At 35.3% G+C, this 16,990-nt stretch overlaps 1 protein-coding gene across 8 annotated transcripts in view; it reads right to left on the minus strand.

The window, feature by feature from the left end:
* The window catches only part of OSBPL8 (oxysterol binding protein like 8), a 208,131-nt gene that overhangs the window by 32,305 nt on the left and 158,836 nt on the right, over positions 1–16,990 (minus strand). For all 8 annotated transcript variants that reach the window (XM_009425876.5, XM_509228.9, XM_063785931.1 and 5 more), the window contains 9 exons: positions 15,826–15,927; positions 13,644–13,847; positions 10,599–10,683; positions 8,538–8,709; positions 6,381–6,618; positions 5,606–5,790; positions 2,542–2,623; positions 2,132–2,230; positions 212–308 (listed from right to left, as the gene is read on the minus strand). In XM_009425876.5, coding sequence (XP_009424151.1) covers positions 212–308; positions 2,132–2,230; positions 2,542–2,623; positions 5,606–5,790; positions 6,381–6,618; positions 8,538–8,709; positions 10,599–10,683; positions 13,644–13,847; positions 15,826–15,927 — 1,264 coding nt within the window. The remainder of the gene's footprint in view (positions 1–211; positions 309–2,131; positions 2,231–2,541; positions 2,624–5,605; positions 5,791–6,380; positions 6,619–8,537; positions 8,710–10,598; positions 10,684–13,643; positions 13,848–15,825; positions 15,928–16,990) is intronic.

Genomic DNA, 16,990 nt, shown 5'->3' on the forward strand with positions numbered 1-16,990 from the left:
AAATGTTTGTGATATATTTACATATATGTGATGAATACATAAGCCACACCTTTATTTATGAGTGGGCAGAAAAAAGCCATTATTCAAGGAAAGATGATACTTAAAATGACAAACTCCTTGTTGAAAATAGCCCATGACACTGCCTAAATAAAAGCTCACCAGAAAATAATACCTCCCAGGAGAGGGTGCAAGTTGGGACGGGAAAACTCACCATAAAACTTAGACTTAGCCAGGATACTACCGCTAAGGCAAAATCCATCTTTTCGATTACTAACATAAAAGGCAGATATTGGTGGATGATGGGACACCTATTAAACATAAGAAAAACATGCATATATAAAATATAAAAACATGTTTATATAAAATATAAAAAGATACGCATATTATTGTGCCATTATCAAAAGTTCAAGTCTTATAATGAGTAAGAAAAAACATTTAATAAGTAGTAAAAATTAAATACTGATGGTTATAGTAACCAGCCTCCTGTCTCCTAATGAGACCCACCCTCCTGGTAGTCACATAGGCCCCTCTTATATTGTACTGAAGTTGGTTTGTGTGGAAGTGACACTATGTAATTTCTGAGATTAGGTTACAAAGCACCTTCCATGCTGGGGGCTGTCTCTGCCTATCTCTCAATCATTAGTTCTGAAAAGCCAGCTTTGAGATTGTGAAAAACCCTACAGAGAGGGCTATGTGGTGAGGAACTGAGCTCTTCTGTCAACAGCCAGGTGATGAACCTGGACGTGAATCTTCCAGCCCAGTCAAGCGTGTAGATGACTGCAAAGCTGGCTGACAGTTTGACTGCAAGCTCATTAGAAATCCTGAGCAGGAACCACCCAACTAAGCAGCTCTCAGATTCCTGTACCTCATCATATAAGATAATAAATACTGCTTTAACTCAGTTTTGGCACTAATTTTTTAGACAGCAATGGATAACTAATACAGTGATTAGTCTTCATATGGATTACTGAATGACTATAGGAAACAAAAACAAAAAACATGTTATTTAATAATCTAATGCCTTCAACAATATATTTACTTCTAATGTTCTCTTACATGAGACAAACTAAAATCAGCATTTCAAGCTTCTTAATTTCATGAAGAATTAAATCATTGAGTTTTAAAAAATTAATATAGATAAGTGGTTTTGACTTGAGGGGGTTATCAAAACCTCTAGGAGAAGAAGGTTTTTCAAAGAACACATGGTCTTTTCATTCTCCTTACACTCAAAGTGAGAATTACCATAATAAGGAGCCACTGTTATTGAAAGAGAATGTCGTATTCCTCAAGTTTATGCAGACAGAAGACTGAAAATCATGATTATGGATGTATATGAGTTCAAATTAATGAAAGTTTAAAAATTAAAATATTTTCTGTCTGTATACAACAAAAAGAGAGGTATCATAGGGGAGAAGAGGGAATTAAAGAAGCTAACAATTCAATTAGGAAAATAAATATTCTGTAAAAAGGTAAACGATACAGATGTTAAAATAAGAGCTTAATGGATAATCACAAAAAACAATACAGAAGTTTGAGAAGGGAAAAATCACTGGGAGCTGCAGTCATGTGCATCATGAAGGATAAGCGGGTCAGGGTTTGTTTAGATAAAGAATAGCTAAGAAGAAATACTGGAGTGTGAGAATTAAATTTAAAAATGAGGAAAGAAAGTGCTAGATCAGGTTACCTAGTCACGAACTGCACAGGTTTGACTACTGTGGAGAACTAGAAAGGTATTAATTTGAGATAAATTTGGAAAAGATATAAAGGACTTTGAATGCCAGACAAATGAATGCCACACCACTGAATAATTTTGAGCATGATCAAAAGTTGTTTAGGAAATATGAGCTCAGCCAAAAAAAAAAAAAAAATTAAAAAAAGGGCAGGGGGCATAGCAAAGGAAAAATAAAGATTTATTTTTGGTCAAAGGATTCCATGACTGTAATAATAGTACCTATGAATATGATATTTAGTAGTACTTTAGTAGTATTTAATATTAAAAGGTTAAATGTTTACCAAATGTTCACAAATAAGAAAGGCTAAATAATATTGAGTTTACTGGGTAAATATTTTCTATAAAAATATTCCAATAACTTCCAGATCAGTTTTGTTTCTATACATGCATTTCTAATACCTGTTCAGCAATATAAAAAGTTTTGCTGTTTGTTCTGGGATGAATCCATAAACAACGGAAAGTCTCACCAAGTATAGGATTATAAGGTTTCTTCAGTCCCTGGTAAAAAAAAAAAATGCAATTTCAAATTACAAATACAAAGGATTCAAAATAGTTTAAACTAGTCAAAATGGGTTTAACTCTACCATCTGGGAACCATCCTTATAAAATTTCAAAGTAAATAAAATTTACATTAAATAAAATTAAATGACTTCAATCATAATACATGTCTAAATGATCAGGTATTCTGCAATTTTGCTACGTCAAAGAAGCCCAGTAATGTAACTGTTAACAAACAATCTACAGATTACATAAAATATAAAGAATTCATAAAACACTAAAGACAATAAAATGTAAACAAACATTATTACCTTTGGCTTTTTATAGAATCCTGACAAATACCATTTCACTACTTTCTTCAAACGGAAATAAGGATTTTCTTCAAGAGCTGCCCTAAAACACAAAACGGTAAACAAAAATTTTAAAAAATGTATCACAAATTCTCTCTCACATTTATTAACCAATAACCGAGTATGAAACATGATTGGAAAACATAATTCTTATTTTAAATGGATGACAAAACAACCATGTAATCAATTTTCAACCATGTAAATCAATTTCTGTTTTTCTTAACCTGGTCACATTTTCCCCCATTTTCCTATTCTTTGATACACTGCCTGGGTCTTCGCTAAAGTAGTTTTTGGAAACTCTCCAAACCAAGGTTTCTGAATTGGGATTCTGCAGAACCTGAGATGTTGTTAGGGGCTCTGTGAAAATTGTGATTGAAAAAAATAAACATGGATTTTCGATTCAGGCACTGTGTGATTTCTGGCATTTGCAATGTTAGGCAGTGGCCAAGCAGCCTCATTAACAATTTTGTTAGAAGTCTTCAGCCTCACATGTCACTGAAGGACCAATATTTACTTGGTTGAGTCCATTCTCAGTTGTTGATGTTAGAGGAGATCAATGGTAAACTGGTGGATGCTGTAGTACATGGAGGGGAGGACATAGGTTGACGATAGCCTCTTTTGTGCAAAGTACCTATCTAAATATAGGATTTTATGGGTATGCAGTCCTTAGTACAAAACACAGAAGTTTCAAATTACAAATATGATGCAGAGCCAAAATAATTAAATCAATACGGAAGGTTTTAACCTATTTTTATTCTTCAACCTGCTCTTGTGTGCTATCAACTGATTTTCCAGAATTAATAAAAACAACCAGAATAATGGAAAATCAAAGAGTAATTTTCATTTTAAAGAAGAAATTTGTAGGAGCCATGACTCAGCTGCCCTCCATACAATTCTGCTGTTGTTGCAATCGTTGCAAAAACCTGATTGTGTATGTCTGAAGTAAATTTTACTGAGTTGATTTTGTTATTGTTGTTTTCTGTTTGTAATGTAGCTACTATGCCCTTATTTACAAAAAGGCATTTACGTTTCACAAGCATGTCTGACAGTCCAATGTGGTGATTTTTTAAGATGAGATGTGAGACAGAAGAGCACAGACCTAGGCTTATTGACAATGGTGCTAAGTTGAAAGCTTGTGCTTTTCTGGAGTAACAACCCTCTGATTGCTCTCTTTCCATCTTGGTTTAAATTCCCTTACTATGCAATTTTATTTTAAAATTAAATATATATAGTTCAAAAGTCAAAGCAATATAAAGAGGTACACATGTCTTGTTACTGCCCCGTCTCTCCACACTGTTCCTACTTACCCTCTATAGGTAACTTTTTAAAAAAGCTTCCTTTTAAGTTTTCTTTAGGCATAAACAAGCGTATATAAATAAACAGTCTTGTTTTTCTTAAAAAAGGGTTGCAAACTATACATACTCTTCTGTACACCTTGCTTTTTTCACACACAATTCTGGAGGTCCCTACAGATCAGTTTATGGAATTCTTCCTTATATGGGTGGATGTATCACACACTGTTTAACCAGTACACTGTGCTGGACACTGGAGTTATATCTAATGTTTTATTATTACAAACCCTGCTGCAACAATCTTGTATATATGCCATTCTGTATATGTGGCATTATATCTGTAGGAGTTATTCCGAGAAGTGAGATTAGTGGATCAAATGATGAATGCATCTATACTTTTGGTAAATACTGCCAGATTACCTTCAGGGTGCTGTGCTAGTCTGCACTGCCCACGGTAGTGTATGATAGTCCCTGATTGCCAACAGAATCTTGGCAACAGTGTGTAATGCCAGAAAAGTACAATCTTTCTATTTGAGACAGGGGGCATCTCTCAAGAAAATCTTGTGATTCACAGGAATTTGCCTTACATTCTGAGAGAAATGAATTTCTAGACCGACAAAAGTGCAGAAGATATTAGACCGAGGATATAAAAGCTTTTTGACTTTTTGTCAATGTGGTGGATAAACAACAATAACTTACTGTAATTCAAATGTACATTTTCCTTATTTTGCATGAGGTTTTTACATGTTTAAGGACTGTTCCTATTTCTTCATTTTCCAACTGCCCAGTAATTTCTTCCACTCCTTTTTCTGCAAGTTTCCTTTTCTATAGAATCGTTTTCATTCAATTTTTAAGAGCTTTTTTTAGGGAGGTTAACATTTTGTCTACGATGAAATTTGCAAAAATTTCCCAGTTTACCAATTATTTTTTGACTCAGCTTATTGTTTTCAATGTTCGCTCATGCCATTTATAGACAAAAACTGAAAATAAGTCTTGATAAAGATTCTAAAAATCAGGTCGCAGGGCCAGATATCAGTGGCACAGAAAGCACAGTGCCTTGAAACACCATTATTGCTGGAATAGGGGCAGCAGGTAAGAATTGGAAGCATGGACACAAAGTTGCTGTTCCTTGCAAAGTTTACTGGTTTTCCAAGAAATTGCTGGGACAGAGGTGGATAGCACCTCCTCTGCCTCCTTTAGGTGTGCCTTCTTCAAAATTACACCCAGGATCAGCTGGCAGCTTCAGAAGAAAAGCAAAGAAAATAAGGATTTGTTCCAAAAGCTAGCAACTGGCAGGGCATTCTAGTTCTGGTAAGCCGTACATACCTCACAAGCATGCAGACAGACAAGTATGAGCAAAAACAGATGCCCCAGGATGGGACTGAACAAGTGCTTTTGTAGAGGAGAACAAATGATGCCAATCACCTCTCTCTCTCTGTTACGTTAGTGAACTGAGGTTAAGGAGCCTATAACGGCAGTGTTGTTGAGTAAAGGGTAGAATTCTTGTTTTCCTCGAGCTTATGATATCTCAATTTAACTTCATAAATGGCAACATTATAGCAAAGTATCAAACATGCTTCTTACTAAGGGTCAACCACAGAAGTGGTAGAGAACAGAGAGTGATGTCTCATTAGAGCCTGATTTTGGAAACGAACGATAATTGAAAATAGCATTCTTGAGAATTTCTAAAATCATGAAGTATTGTCTATTTTAAGAAATAAAAATCTACTTACTCAGATAGGAAATCTGCATGATAGTAGTAATCTGAAAGTTTATCCAGGAAAGAACGGGGTTCCAAAATAAATGTAGGCAGAACCACCTTGGATAGGTCCATGCCAGGACGGACTTGTTTCAATAGTGTCCAGATAAGGCTTTTGTTTTCTTCAGATACAGTTTCTGTTTGAGAAGCCTCACCTGCCTTTATCAATTAATGAAAATTACCAAAACATTATATTTATTTCAGACAGATATGTAAACAAGCCAGCTAATGTTGAAAATATGAACTCTTCTCAGGACTACTCCAAGCATTCTTTAAATGTGGAAACAAAAAATAATAATAAAATCTATAGCTATAAAACTTAGGTAAAAAAGGGTAGCTGAAAAAGACATCAAAGTGAACAATATATACAACAGATCCACTACAAAAATATTATAGCCTATTATTTTATACTACATTTACTTCTATGATGCACTGGCAATAACAAAGTTATAAACTCACGTTTCCTTGCAACTTTGCACCTGGCAATGACATCAAGCAATATCCTACTTCAAAATCAAGCTTGAAGAAAATGTAAACTTTAAATTTAATAGAATATATTGGTATTTATGTGAGTATATGTGTTTAGTTGTTTGTAAATCCCAATATATTTCATATGTATGCAATTTTTAAAATATCACATTCTATCACAGAAAAATAGGCAATAGATCAAGCAAATAATATCTTCAATTTCATTTAAGAATTCCCAAGAATATGAAAATCCAGAACCTCTAAAAATAGCAGACTTTTACCTCTCCAAGTTCTTCATGGCTCTGTTCAGTGTAGGTAGTCTCCTTTAAAGGCTCAACAGGCTCAGGTTCGATATATGAGTCATCTTGTCTTTCTGATGTATCTGTGTCACTTTCTTCACTTTTCCCCATCACCTCATTATCAGACTCATCATGTTCTTGATCATTTTCTTTATCAGATTTATCAGAATACATATCTTGGTCCTTAAAATGTTGTCGTTCAATTTCACTATCATTTAACCTTAAGGGAAAGAATTTTTAGGAGGAAGAATAAAGGATGTTAAGAATGCTCAATTCATAAATAATAATTATATACAACATTTATTGAGAATTTACTATGTGCCAGACAGTGTTCTAAGTGTTTTACATAGTGTTAATTCACTTAATCTTCAAAATAACCCTATGAGATAGGTAGTATTATTATTCTCATTTTACAGATTAGTAAACAGAGGCATAGAAAAATTAAAAACCTAGAGAAATGCAAAAAGATGACACTCTGAGCTCTTTGCCTCTCTACCACTTGGGGCTAAAATCCTCCAAAACCAAGAGTTTAGACTTCTTGTTAGATATTTTTCTTAGTTTTTCAGACAGCATCACTTGCATCAATCTCACTGTCACTTATGGTATGAAGAAAAAATGCAGGTCCAGATAATCAGATTCTCAACTGAACTCAAATAAATTATGACTTTCCACCTGTATAAGAAGGTTTGCAAAGTCACCTCACATGAGTCCAAGAAAAATATATGAAAATGGTAAATGATAAACAATTATATTAAATTCTATTTGTCTGAAAGGTTTAATCCTGAGCCAAAATCCAGAGAGAATTAAAAATGAAAATTTCAGCTGAAAGAAATTAACCTATGGACTAAAATCAAGTAAGTTTTGCTTAATCTACCCTATTCTCACTTAAAGTGATTAGGGCAAAAAATCTGTACAAAAGGGGGAAAGTCTTGGAAAGAGGTTCCAACAAATACCCATTCCTCTATCAGTAGCCCACCCCATTCCATCCTATCTCATTCGGGCACCAGGTACTTGGGATTAAGATAAAGCTCCAGATCGTAGGTCTGCAAAGAAATAACATAAAAGGTCAGGTAATGGAGATTTTAAAGAGAGTGGGGAAAAAAAGAAAAAAAAAAAAAACCTGGGCAACATAGTGAGACTATGTCTCAATAAATAAATAAATAGATAAGCCAGCCAGCCAGTCCAGTGTGGTAATACAGGCCTGTAGTTCTCACTACTGGGCAGGTTGAGACTGGAAGATGGCTTGAGCCCAGGAGTTCCAGGTTACAGTGAGCTATGATTGTGCCACTGCACTGCAGCCTGGGCAACAGAGTGAGTCCCTGGCTCTAAAAAATTTTTTAAAGTAATACAGACAGAAAAAAAAAAGAAGCAAAATGATAGGGAAGAAATGTCTAAATCAGGCTATATGAAGAAGAGGAGAATAGCAGTCTAACTTTGAGAAGAGCAACCTCAATGCTGATGAAAGTGGTTACAGAGCAGAAGCCAAGGGGTGGGGAAAGGGAGGAAATAGAAAAGTCTGATGTTTTTCCTGCAAAGCAACAAAAAGACCTGAATCTCAAGAAAGTCTTTGCACTACTGCCCAGTTTCCTTGGAGAAATGTTTTCTTAGTGTTAACTACAATAAATGCTTCAGGGAATAAAACCACAAATAGGATACAGTTCCATTCCAAACAGAAATATAAATGAATTTCACAAATACCAGGTAGAGTAAGTCCAGTGCCATTACTAAAAACATGTTACTCTATAGAAAGACAGATTATGTCTCATAGTTATAAGGTTTCACACATGATGTAATATTTGAGACTGATCTTGAAGAATATATAGACAGGAGAAAAGAGCAAGGAGGAGTAGGCAGAAATCATTCTTAATAGAAGGGACATCATGCACAGACAAGGTGAATAATTAGCATGGCTATATTTGGGAAAGATAAAGTAAATCACGTTGGCTGGAATCAAGGAAATACATTTCTACACCTGATTATAGCAGCTAAACAAATTTTAAGCCGGTTCTTAGGCCATATAATGGGAAGATATGCAAATTTCAGTCCTAGATACACTACTAAAATTCTAGGCCTGCCAACTAATTTTGTGAACAGTATGGTCTCTGAAACATTACCAACTCAGCGGCAATATCTACTTACTGGAAGTTATCACCACTGTGGAGATTGTTAGCACGTAGTAAGCCATAGAAAGTCACATGTGTGCTATCTGATGAAACGCTCAGGTCATGTTCCTTTCCTTCTCTGATCATTGTACGTTTAAGAAGACTAGAACATTTCAAAGCCAACTCCAAAGCATCCATCCAGCACCTTCCTAAAAGAACACAGATTCATAAGCACTATAATTTTTAAAACTATGAAACTAGCATGCATCTTAACTTACCCTGTTACCACTATTTCTTTGAGAAACATGCACTGGAAAAGTTAATCTGAACATAACATCTTGCTAGAATTTAATGAAATCTTTCCGTTTTTCAAATGCTTTTCACATACTAAGCACACCACTGATAAATGAATAGTATACAGCATGCATTAGAAACTATACCCAATCTAAAATAAACATACTTTATTTTTCAAACCTTAGAACATTAACATGCAGTATAATTTGAAGGTATCAAGCAAGGTACATAAAATACACTTGAGGATTTATGATTCTACTACAAACAAACTATCTGAAGTAACTGTTTTTGTTAATAGGAGGTCTATCCTCAAGATTAACAACCATTCTACTTGTATGTATGAAACTTTTTAAGTCAGGAAAATGCCTATATAATGCTACCATTAACTGCCATATTAGTTAAGAGAAACATTAATAGTTTTATTTTTTAAGTAAAAATTTAAAAGTGAATTAGCAGAAAACTTTTCATTTATATTTGTTTAGGGCTCTTAATTTTCATATATATCACTTCAAGATTTGCTGGGAATATCAGCCAAGTAAAGCATCTTCATATTGAAAGCTCATACCTATATTTTAATTTAAAAAAATCATCGGCCAGGCGCGGTGGCTCACGCCTGTAATCCCAGCACTTTGGGAGGCCGAGGCAGGCGGATCACGAGGTCAGGAGATCGAGACCATCCTGGCTAACACAGTGAAACCCTGTCTCTACTGAAAATACACAAAAATTAGCCGGGTGTGGTGGCAGGCGCCTGTAGTCCCAGCCACTCGGGAGACTGAGGCAGGAGAATGGCGTGAACCCGGGAGACGGAGCTTGCAGTGAGCCGAGATCGCATCACTGCACTCCAGCCTGGGCGACAGAGCGAGACTCCATCTCAAAAAAAAAAAAAAACTGAGGCCAGGTGCGATGGCTCACGCCTGTAACCCCAGCACTTTGGGAGGCCGAGGCAAGCGAATCATGAGGTCAAGAGTGTGAGACCATCCTGGCCAACATGGTGAAACCCCGTCTCTACTAAAAATACAAAAATTAGCTGGGCGTGGTGGCGTGTGCCTGTAATCCCAGCTACCCGGGAGGCTGAGGCAGGAGAATCACTTATACCAGGGAGTCAGAGGTTGCAGTGAGCCGAGATCGTGCCACTGCACTCCAGCCTGGCAACAGAGCGAGACTCCATCTCAAAAAACAAAAACAAAAACAAAACAAAACAAAAAAAATCAGATAAAAGTAAACTTTGGAAGGTTAGAAGATTCCCTATACCAACCTTGTCTAAACTATGAAACATGAAAGCATGAAAGTGAGGACAAAATCCATTATTAATTATTAAGATTTTAAAGTTACCTTGATGATATTTAAGTTTTTCTCTCTCCATATTTGCTTCATGAATTAAGTGTTAAAGGAGGAATAAAAAAGGTTGTACTCGAATCTCTTACGTAAAAAAAAACAAAACCAAAACAATGTATATGTCTCATAAATGGTAACATTTAGTAGTAAAATATAAAAAGTATTAAATGTATCTTTAAGAGTACCATAAAGACCACTAACAAATAAAAAGGTGTTAATATGTCCATGGAGGATGAAGAAGAAAACTCTGAACTGCTAACTCTTCAGTAAATCACACAATGCTTCCTTTCTATCAGATTTTTGTCTATTAAGTTACTCATATATTTAGCATTCAAAACAATTTATGATTACCATGCTTCTGCTGCAAATGCCATACTAAAAATATATTTCCCCAGAATAATACAAAGTGGCATTAAAAAAACTCTTAAAAATGAAGACCAAAATCCAATCCATCAAAAACTATACTTACCATCTGACTCTGAAGTAGCTCGGATGATCAAATAACTGCTAGGTAAGGGTTGAGTAATGGATCCAACCGCTTCACCTTTTGGACCCTTAATAACAAAATAAACAAAATAAATGGTATAGAGTAATTATTATGAGATCTCATCTTTACACTATCCAATATTATCTGTAATAATCTAAATCAGGTATGGATTATAATCTAAAAGCAAACGAGCTTTAATTTCATCATTCTTGAGAATGCAAATGTTAAGTATTAAGAAAAATTTTCTAACAAATATATCTCCTTAGCAGAAAACTGAACAAATGAATTATCACTTAAATATTATCTCTACATACTGCTTACATACTAAAGAGAACCTAAAGTTTACCATATTAAACCAAATTTTAACAATGTCCATCCCATGGATACAACTAATGAGATAAGAAATACTAAATTTCTAGAAGGCTAAAGAAAGCATGTAGAAATAGAATTATAATTAAAAAAAAGAGAAATGAACTTTAACTGGGTCTAGGGAAAAATAAATCTCCACTTTATAACCAATGACATACACCTGTTTTTAAACACCAACTATATAAGCTGATTTTATTTTTCCAGAAACATGAAAGAAAAAGAAATTCTGTCGTTGTTGTTGGCTAGGGTTGTTTGTTTTAGAAGTATACAATACCAACACTAATTAGTATCACCAATGCTAAACTTAGGTAGACACGAATCTGGAAAGAAAACTAAGTATTGAATTTAAAGTATAATTTTGATACAAAAGCATAATTTTTAAGTTGTTTTCAAAGGGTTCTTTAAAGTTATTAGGTCAAAAAACGAAATAAATTTCCAAAAAGCATAAAACATTAGAAAGTAAAGATGTAGATTCAAAATGAAAACAGAAAAAAAATTTAATATGACTTTAACAAATACCGTAATAATCTGCATTTTCAAATAGCTTTACAATTTATGGGCCAGTTCCTAAAACCAGTATATAGTGGGACATGGAATCAGACTGCCTGGGTTTCAATCATGGCTCCATGCTAGAAAAACAGGGTTCAATCTCTTTATGTGTACAATGGGAAGAAACTGTATCCTCCTTATAGGTATGAGAATTAAATAAATGATTTCATGTAAAATATTCAAGTACCTGACACAAAGAACTCATAGCTGTTACTATTTCTTAATCACAAACACTGGCTTCTAAAACATTTAAACAATATCCTAAGTAGGTTTTGCTTGTGGGAAGTATTTATATAATTATACAGATTTCTCTCTTCTTCCAATATTAAGAATTAAATATTATAAATTTGACATTAAAATCATTAATGGCTTAAAAATTTATTTTAATGCTTGCAATTCCTAAGAGTAGTAGAATACTATATATATATACATATATGTGTGTATATATAGTATTTTTGTATATGTATATATATGGTATTTATATGTATGTTTATATATATATTTTTTGTTGTTTAAAAAGGTTTTGAAAGTCATTTTCTCCACTTGAGAATTGCTTAATATATAAATGTCAGAGGTTCGGGGGGTTAAATTCTTTCCCCTGCAGGAAGCACCTAACCTAAGAATGGAACTAACTCGGTGATCCCAAATTTATTCTCGCTGTGACTCCAGACTACTGAAATAACGATTAAAAAGTCCAAGTCTTTTCCTAGGTGTATGTGTATTACGTTATTAAGCAATACCCTCCCCGCCCAAGAAAAAAGGATTAAGCTACTTTTAGTTAACCGTAATCTCAATTAGTTGGTTTTCCCTAAAGGAGAAATTCTACCTTCTTTATTCTACGATAGCTGGCCTTCTTAGAAACTAAAGCAATGATCATTTTGTAAAAACTTAAACTAGGCTAGGCATGGTGGCTCACATCTGTAATCCCAGCACTTTGGGAGGCTGAGGCAGGAGGGCCCAGGAATTCAAGACCAGCCTGGGCAACACAGAAAGACCCCATCTCTACAAAAAATGTTTTAAAAAATTAGCTGAGCATGGTGATACGTGCCTGGGGTCCTAGCTACTTGGGGGGCTGTGGTGGGAGAACTGCTTAAGCACGGGAGGTTGAGGCTGCAGGGAGCAATGATCATGCCACTGCAGTACAGTCTAGGTGACAGTAAAACCTTGCCTAAAAAACACACATACACACACAAAACCACTTAAACTTGATTCATTTATTCAGTTAGTATAATGCTTGTTTGTTTTTTTGAGACAGGGTCTTGTTCTGTTGCCCAGGCTGAAGTGCAGTGGCACGCTCATGGCTCACTGAAGCCTCCTCGACCTCCCAAGCTTAAGTGATCCTCCCACCGCAGACTCCTGAATAGCTGGGACTACAGGTACATGCCACCATACTTGGCTAATTTTTGTATTTTTTGCAGAGATGGGGTTTCGCTATGTTGCCCAGGCTGGTCTCGAACTCCTGAGCTCAAGCGATCCAACTGCCCTGGCCTACCAAAGTGCTGGGATTACAGGAATGAGCCACTGCACCCAGCCACAGTAATGCTTTGCAGTTATAAAAAACATTAATGCTTCATCTTTAAAGAAACCTGTCTCTTTCTCAAGAGTAAGTAATTAAAAAAAAATTTTTTTTAAGAGTAAGAAAGATTGCTTCTGCTTATAGGCTTTACATCACTACAGTAAAGACCATAAAAATAAATGGCAGTTTCTGTTCCAGGGAATCCTACTTACCATTTTGACAAAGAGAAAAATCACAGGGGGCGGGGAGGGGGGGTGGGGCAGGTGGGTGGGAAAAAAAAAACCAACAACAATAAATATAATACAATGTTACAAAGCCGAGTTAGTAATTAGAAACTGAAAAAAACAGTACAAATTGAATCCCCAAGGGCAAAAGAGATAAAAAGATGCAATATAAAAAGTTAGACCTCAAAGGTAAAGCTTTTTGGTGCACATTTTGTTGTGGGTAGAGGCAGAATGGGGGAATAATGCAATGGAAAGCAGAACAGATTTATAAGTCCTGGCAGAGGACTAAACTCATTTGATTGATGTATCTCAGTTCTATTCATGGATTATCATCTTTACCTTTCACCTATATAACAAGGGCTTACATACCTTCACTGCCCAAATAGATTGCTCCAAAGGATGGAAAAGTTTGAAACAAAAGCCATCCTTTTTTGATGGACGTTCAATGATTTCACAGGCATTCAGAAGAACTGTTCCTACCCACTGACCATTTTTTTGGGTTTTATAGATCAGTAGCACCCCAGGTTTCAACACACACCATAACTTGGTCCAGCTCTTTAGAGTACCACGAATCTACAGAAAGATAAATTTATTTTAAAAAGGAAGATCTGTTCTCCAAGGTCCAAACAAAAAAACTGCAAATAAGATGTTTTAATCTAAAATTTCCATAACACGTACACTTTAAATATTTTATTTAAAAGCTACTACATGGCAAGCACAGCAAACAGACATGAAAATGACATGGCTCTTATTTCTAAGAAACTTAAATTTTAGTGGGAGACAGGCCAACAGTTTCAAAGTAGTGTACTAAGTAGGATAATTTTCCTAATCTCCCTGACCAGGTCAGGGGCCATTAAAATATGCTTTCTTAGTACTGATATTCTTCTTTTTCTAACACTGATCATGGCTGTAATCTTATTTGTGTGCATATGATGATTCTGCTTAAAACAATTTTTCCCCTTCACCACATCAACAGTGCTGAAAACACTGCTGGCACACACTAGGCATTCCCTAAGTATTTGGTGAGTGGTAGGAAGAGAAAATAACTTCCTCCTAGCCCCTAAAATTACCTTATTCAAATTACTTTGTTCCTAGTAATTACATAAAGTATGCCATTTAAATTTATTGGAGGATATTTTAAAATCAAGTTACATGAATCCCTACACTCTCATAAAATGTTCTTCATCCTAGGGTTTAATGCTATGTCAATAGTAAGTCTAAAACCACTTTTTCTATAAATTTCTATTTCCATCATCTATTAAAATTGTGTCTATGCAATTCAGTGAATTCAAAATAGTGAAAGGATGTTAATATTTAGATCAAAAATAAGAATTATACTTTTATTTACTGTAAAACATCTGTTATTTCAATGCACCTACATGAAGTACGAAATAATACAGGATTCCTTAATCCCCCAAATAGGCATATCACAGTAACTCTCAACAAGAAACATTTAGAAAGAAGGAGTTTGGAGCCAGGCATGAAGAAAAGAGAAAATCTAAGATACATGTATATGTAAAAGAATGGTAAGACAAGAGAGGCGAAAGGAAGATAGGTACCCTGAAATAACATTTTGGATCATGGAGATGCAACAGAACACGGAGGACAAATTATCAGAAGGAAGGTAAGGCAGAGAAAGTCAGCCAGGCCAGGCAATGTGTTGGGGACTTAACAGAGGGCAGCTTTAACTCTGAAAAACCTAAGTGAGATCTTGAGCTAATGCACTTCTAAGCAGAGTCAAAACAAGTTGGAAGGTGTTATTAGCACAAGATCGAAAACCCTAGAATTAGTTAACTGAATTGTCAGGGAAACTATCACTAGACTCTCATTTTAGTGAGGGGAGTCCTATGACAGATTTCATAAGGATTATGAGGTCAGAGGCCTTAGTAAGTCTTGGAAAAAGTGGGTTGGGGTGATTCTCAGGTACATGCCAAGTACTAAAATTTTCTGTGAGTCAGAGTCCTACGAGATCACTCTTAAACTCAGGATTCCTACAGCTGTCTTTCAGATAAGAATGAGAAAGAGGATAGAGTGACCAGGATGAAAGAAAAGGAAAGAAAAATAACCAGAGGCCAAAAGAATAGGGTCTGGAAACAGCAATGTGTGCTTGTCTGATAATTAACAATTTTCATTTTTTAAAAATATATTATGTATCCAACTGATTATTTTAAAATAGCTTTTATATTAAGTTTGTCTCATCTTTTCAATAATATACCAAGTATATGGAATACTTAACAATAATTGGAATAGCAAGCAATGTATTTTTTACAGCATATTGTATTAGACAACATATCACACAAACCAAAAAGCTTTTTTAAAAGAACTATACTGTATGTAATTGATGCTATTGTTAAGAAAGACATTAAGATTCCTTCTCTTCATTAAGATGGGAACACAGAACCTCCGGGAATACAATAATAGTTTCTTTGCCAGTGAAAAACATCATTTTAGGAGCTGTTTTTGTCTTGTAGGCGTTAGGTATACTCCAGGCTTTTCCATTCCAGTAGGTAAACATCCAGCAATCTGAATTCATGATTCAAAACACACTGACCTTTAACCAATCAGCCATAACAATAACAGAAGGATCTGTGATTGTACTGAGCAGCTCCTTTGTGGCTCTTTTCTTTTCTTCTCGGTAATTTTTCTTTTGTACCTATTTTATAGAAATAATAGAAAAGATAAAAACTCAACAGAAATGAGCAATTTATTTTAAGTTCAGGGGTACAAATGCAGGTTTGTTATATAGGTAAACCTGTGTCATGGGGTTTTGTTGTACATATTTTATCATTCAGGTATTAAGCCTAGTACCCATTAGTTACTTTTCCTGATCCTCTCCCTTCTCCCACCCTCACCCTCTGAAAGGCTCCAGTGTGTGTTGTGTCCCTCTGTGTGTCCATGTGTTCTCATCATTTTGCTTCCACTTCTAAGTGAGAACATGCAGTATTGGTTCCTGAGTTAGTCTGCTAAGGATAATGCCCTCCAGCTCCATCCATATCTTTGTAAAAGACATGATGTCATTCTTTATTATGGCCACATAGTATTCCATGGTGTACCACGTTTTCTTTATCCAGTCTCTCATTGATGGGCATTTAGGTTGATTCCATGTCTTTGCTATTGTGAACAGTGCTGCAATGAACATATACATGCATGTGTCTTTATAACAGAATGATTACATTCCCTAGGTTATATACCCAGTAATGGGATTGCTAGGTCGAACGGTAGTTCTGTCTTATAGGTCTTTGTGGAATCACCACACTGTCTTTTATCCTAATCTAGTATTCTAAAGAGGTTTAGAATTTCATACTATAATGGTGGGAGTAGAAAAGTCTAAACCGCTTTAGAATTCCAGAATCTTACAATAAAAATACTGTATTTTTTTTTTTTTTGAGCAGGAGTTAGTCTTAGACAACCAAGGTTAGAATCTAGTTTTTCTGATCACTAGTCCAGTTCTATGTATCTTTTAAATAATTTTACCTTTTTTTTTTTTTTTTGAGACAGTCTCATTCTGTAACCCAGGCTGGAGTGCAGTGGCGGAATCTCAGCTCACTACAACCTCCGCCTCCTGGGTCAACGCAATTCTTGTGCCTCAGCCTCCCAAGCAGGTGGGATTACAGGCATATGCCATCATGCCTGGCTAAGTTTTGTATTTTTTGTAGAGATGGGGTTTCACTATGTTGGCCAGAATAGTCTTGAACTCCTGGCCTCAAGTGATCCGC

This window comes from Pan troglodytes, chromosome 10 (genome assembly GCF_028858775.2).
Source record: "Pan troglodytes isolate AG18354 chromosome 10, NHGRI_mPanTro3-v2.0_pri, whole genome shotgun sequence".
NCBI classification, from domain to species: domain Eukaryota; kingdom Metazoa; phylum Chordata; class Mammalia; order Primates; family Hominidae; genus Pan; species Pan troglodytes.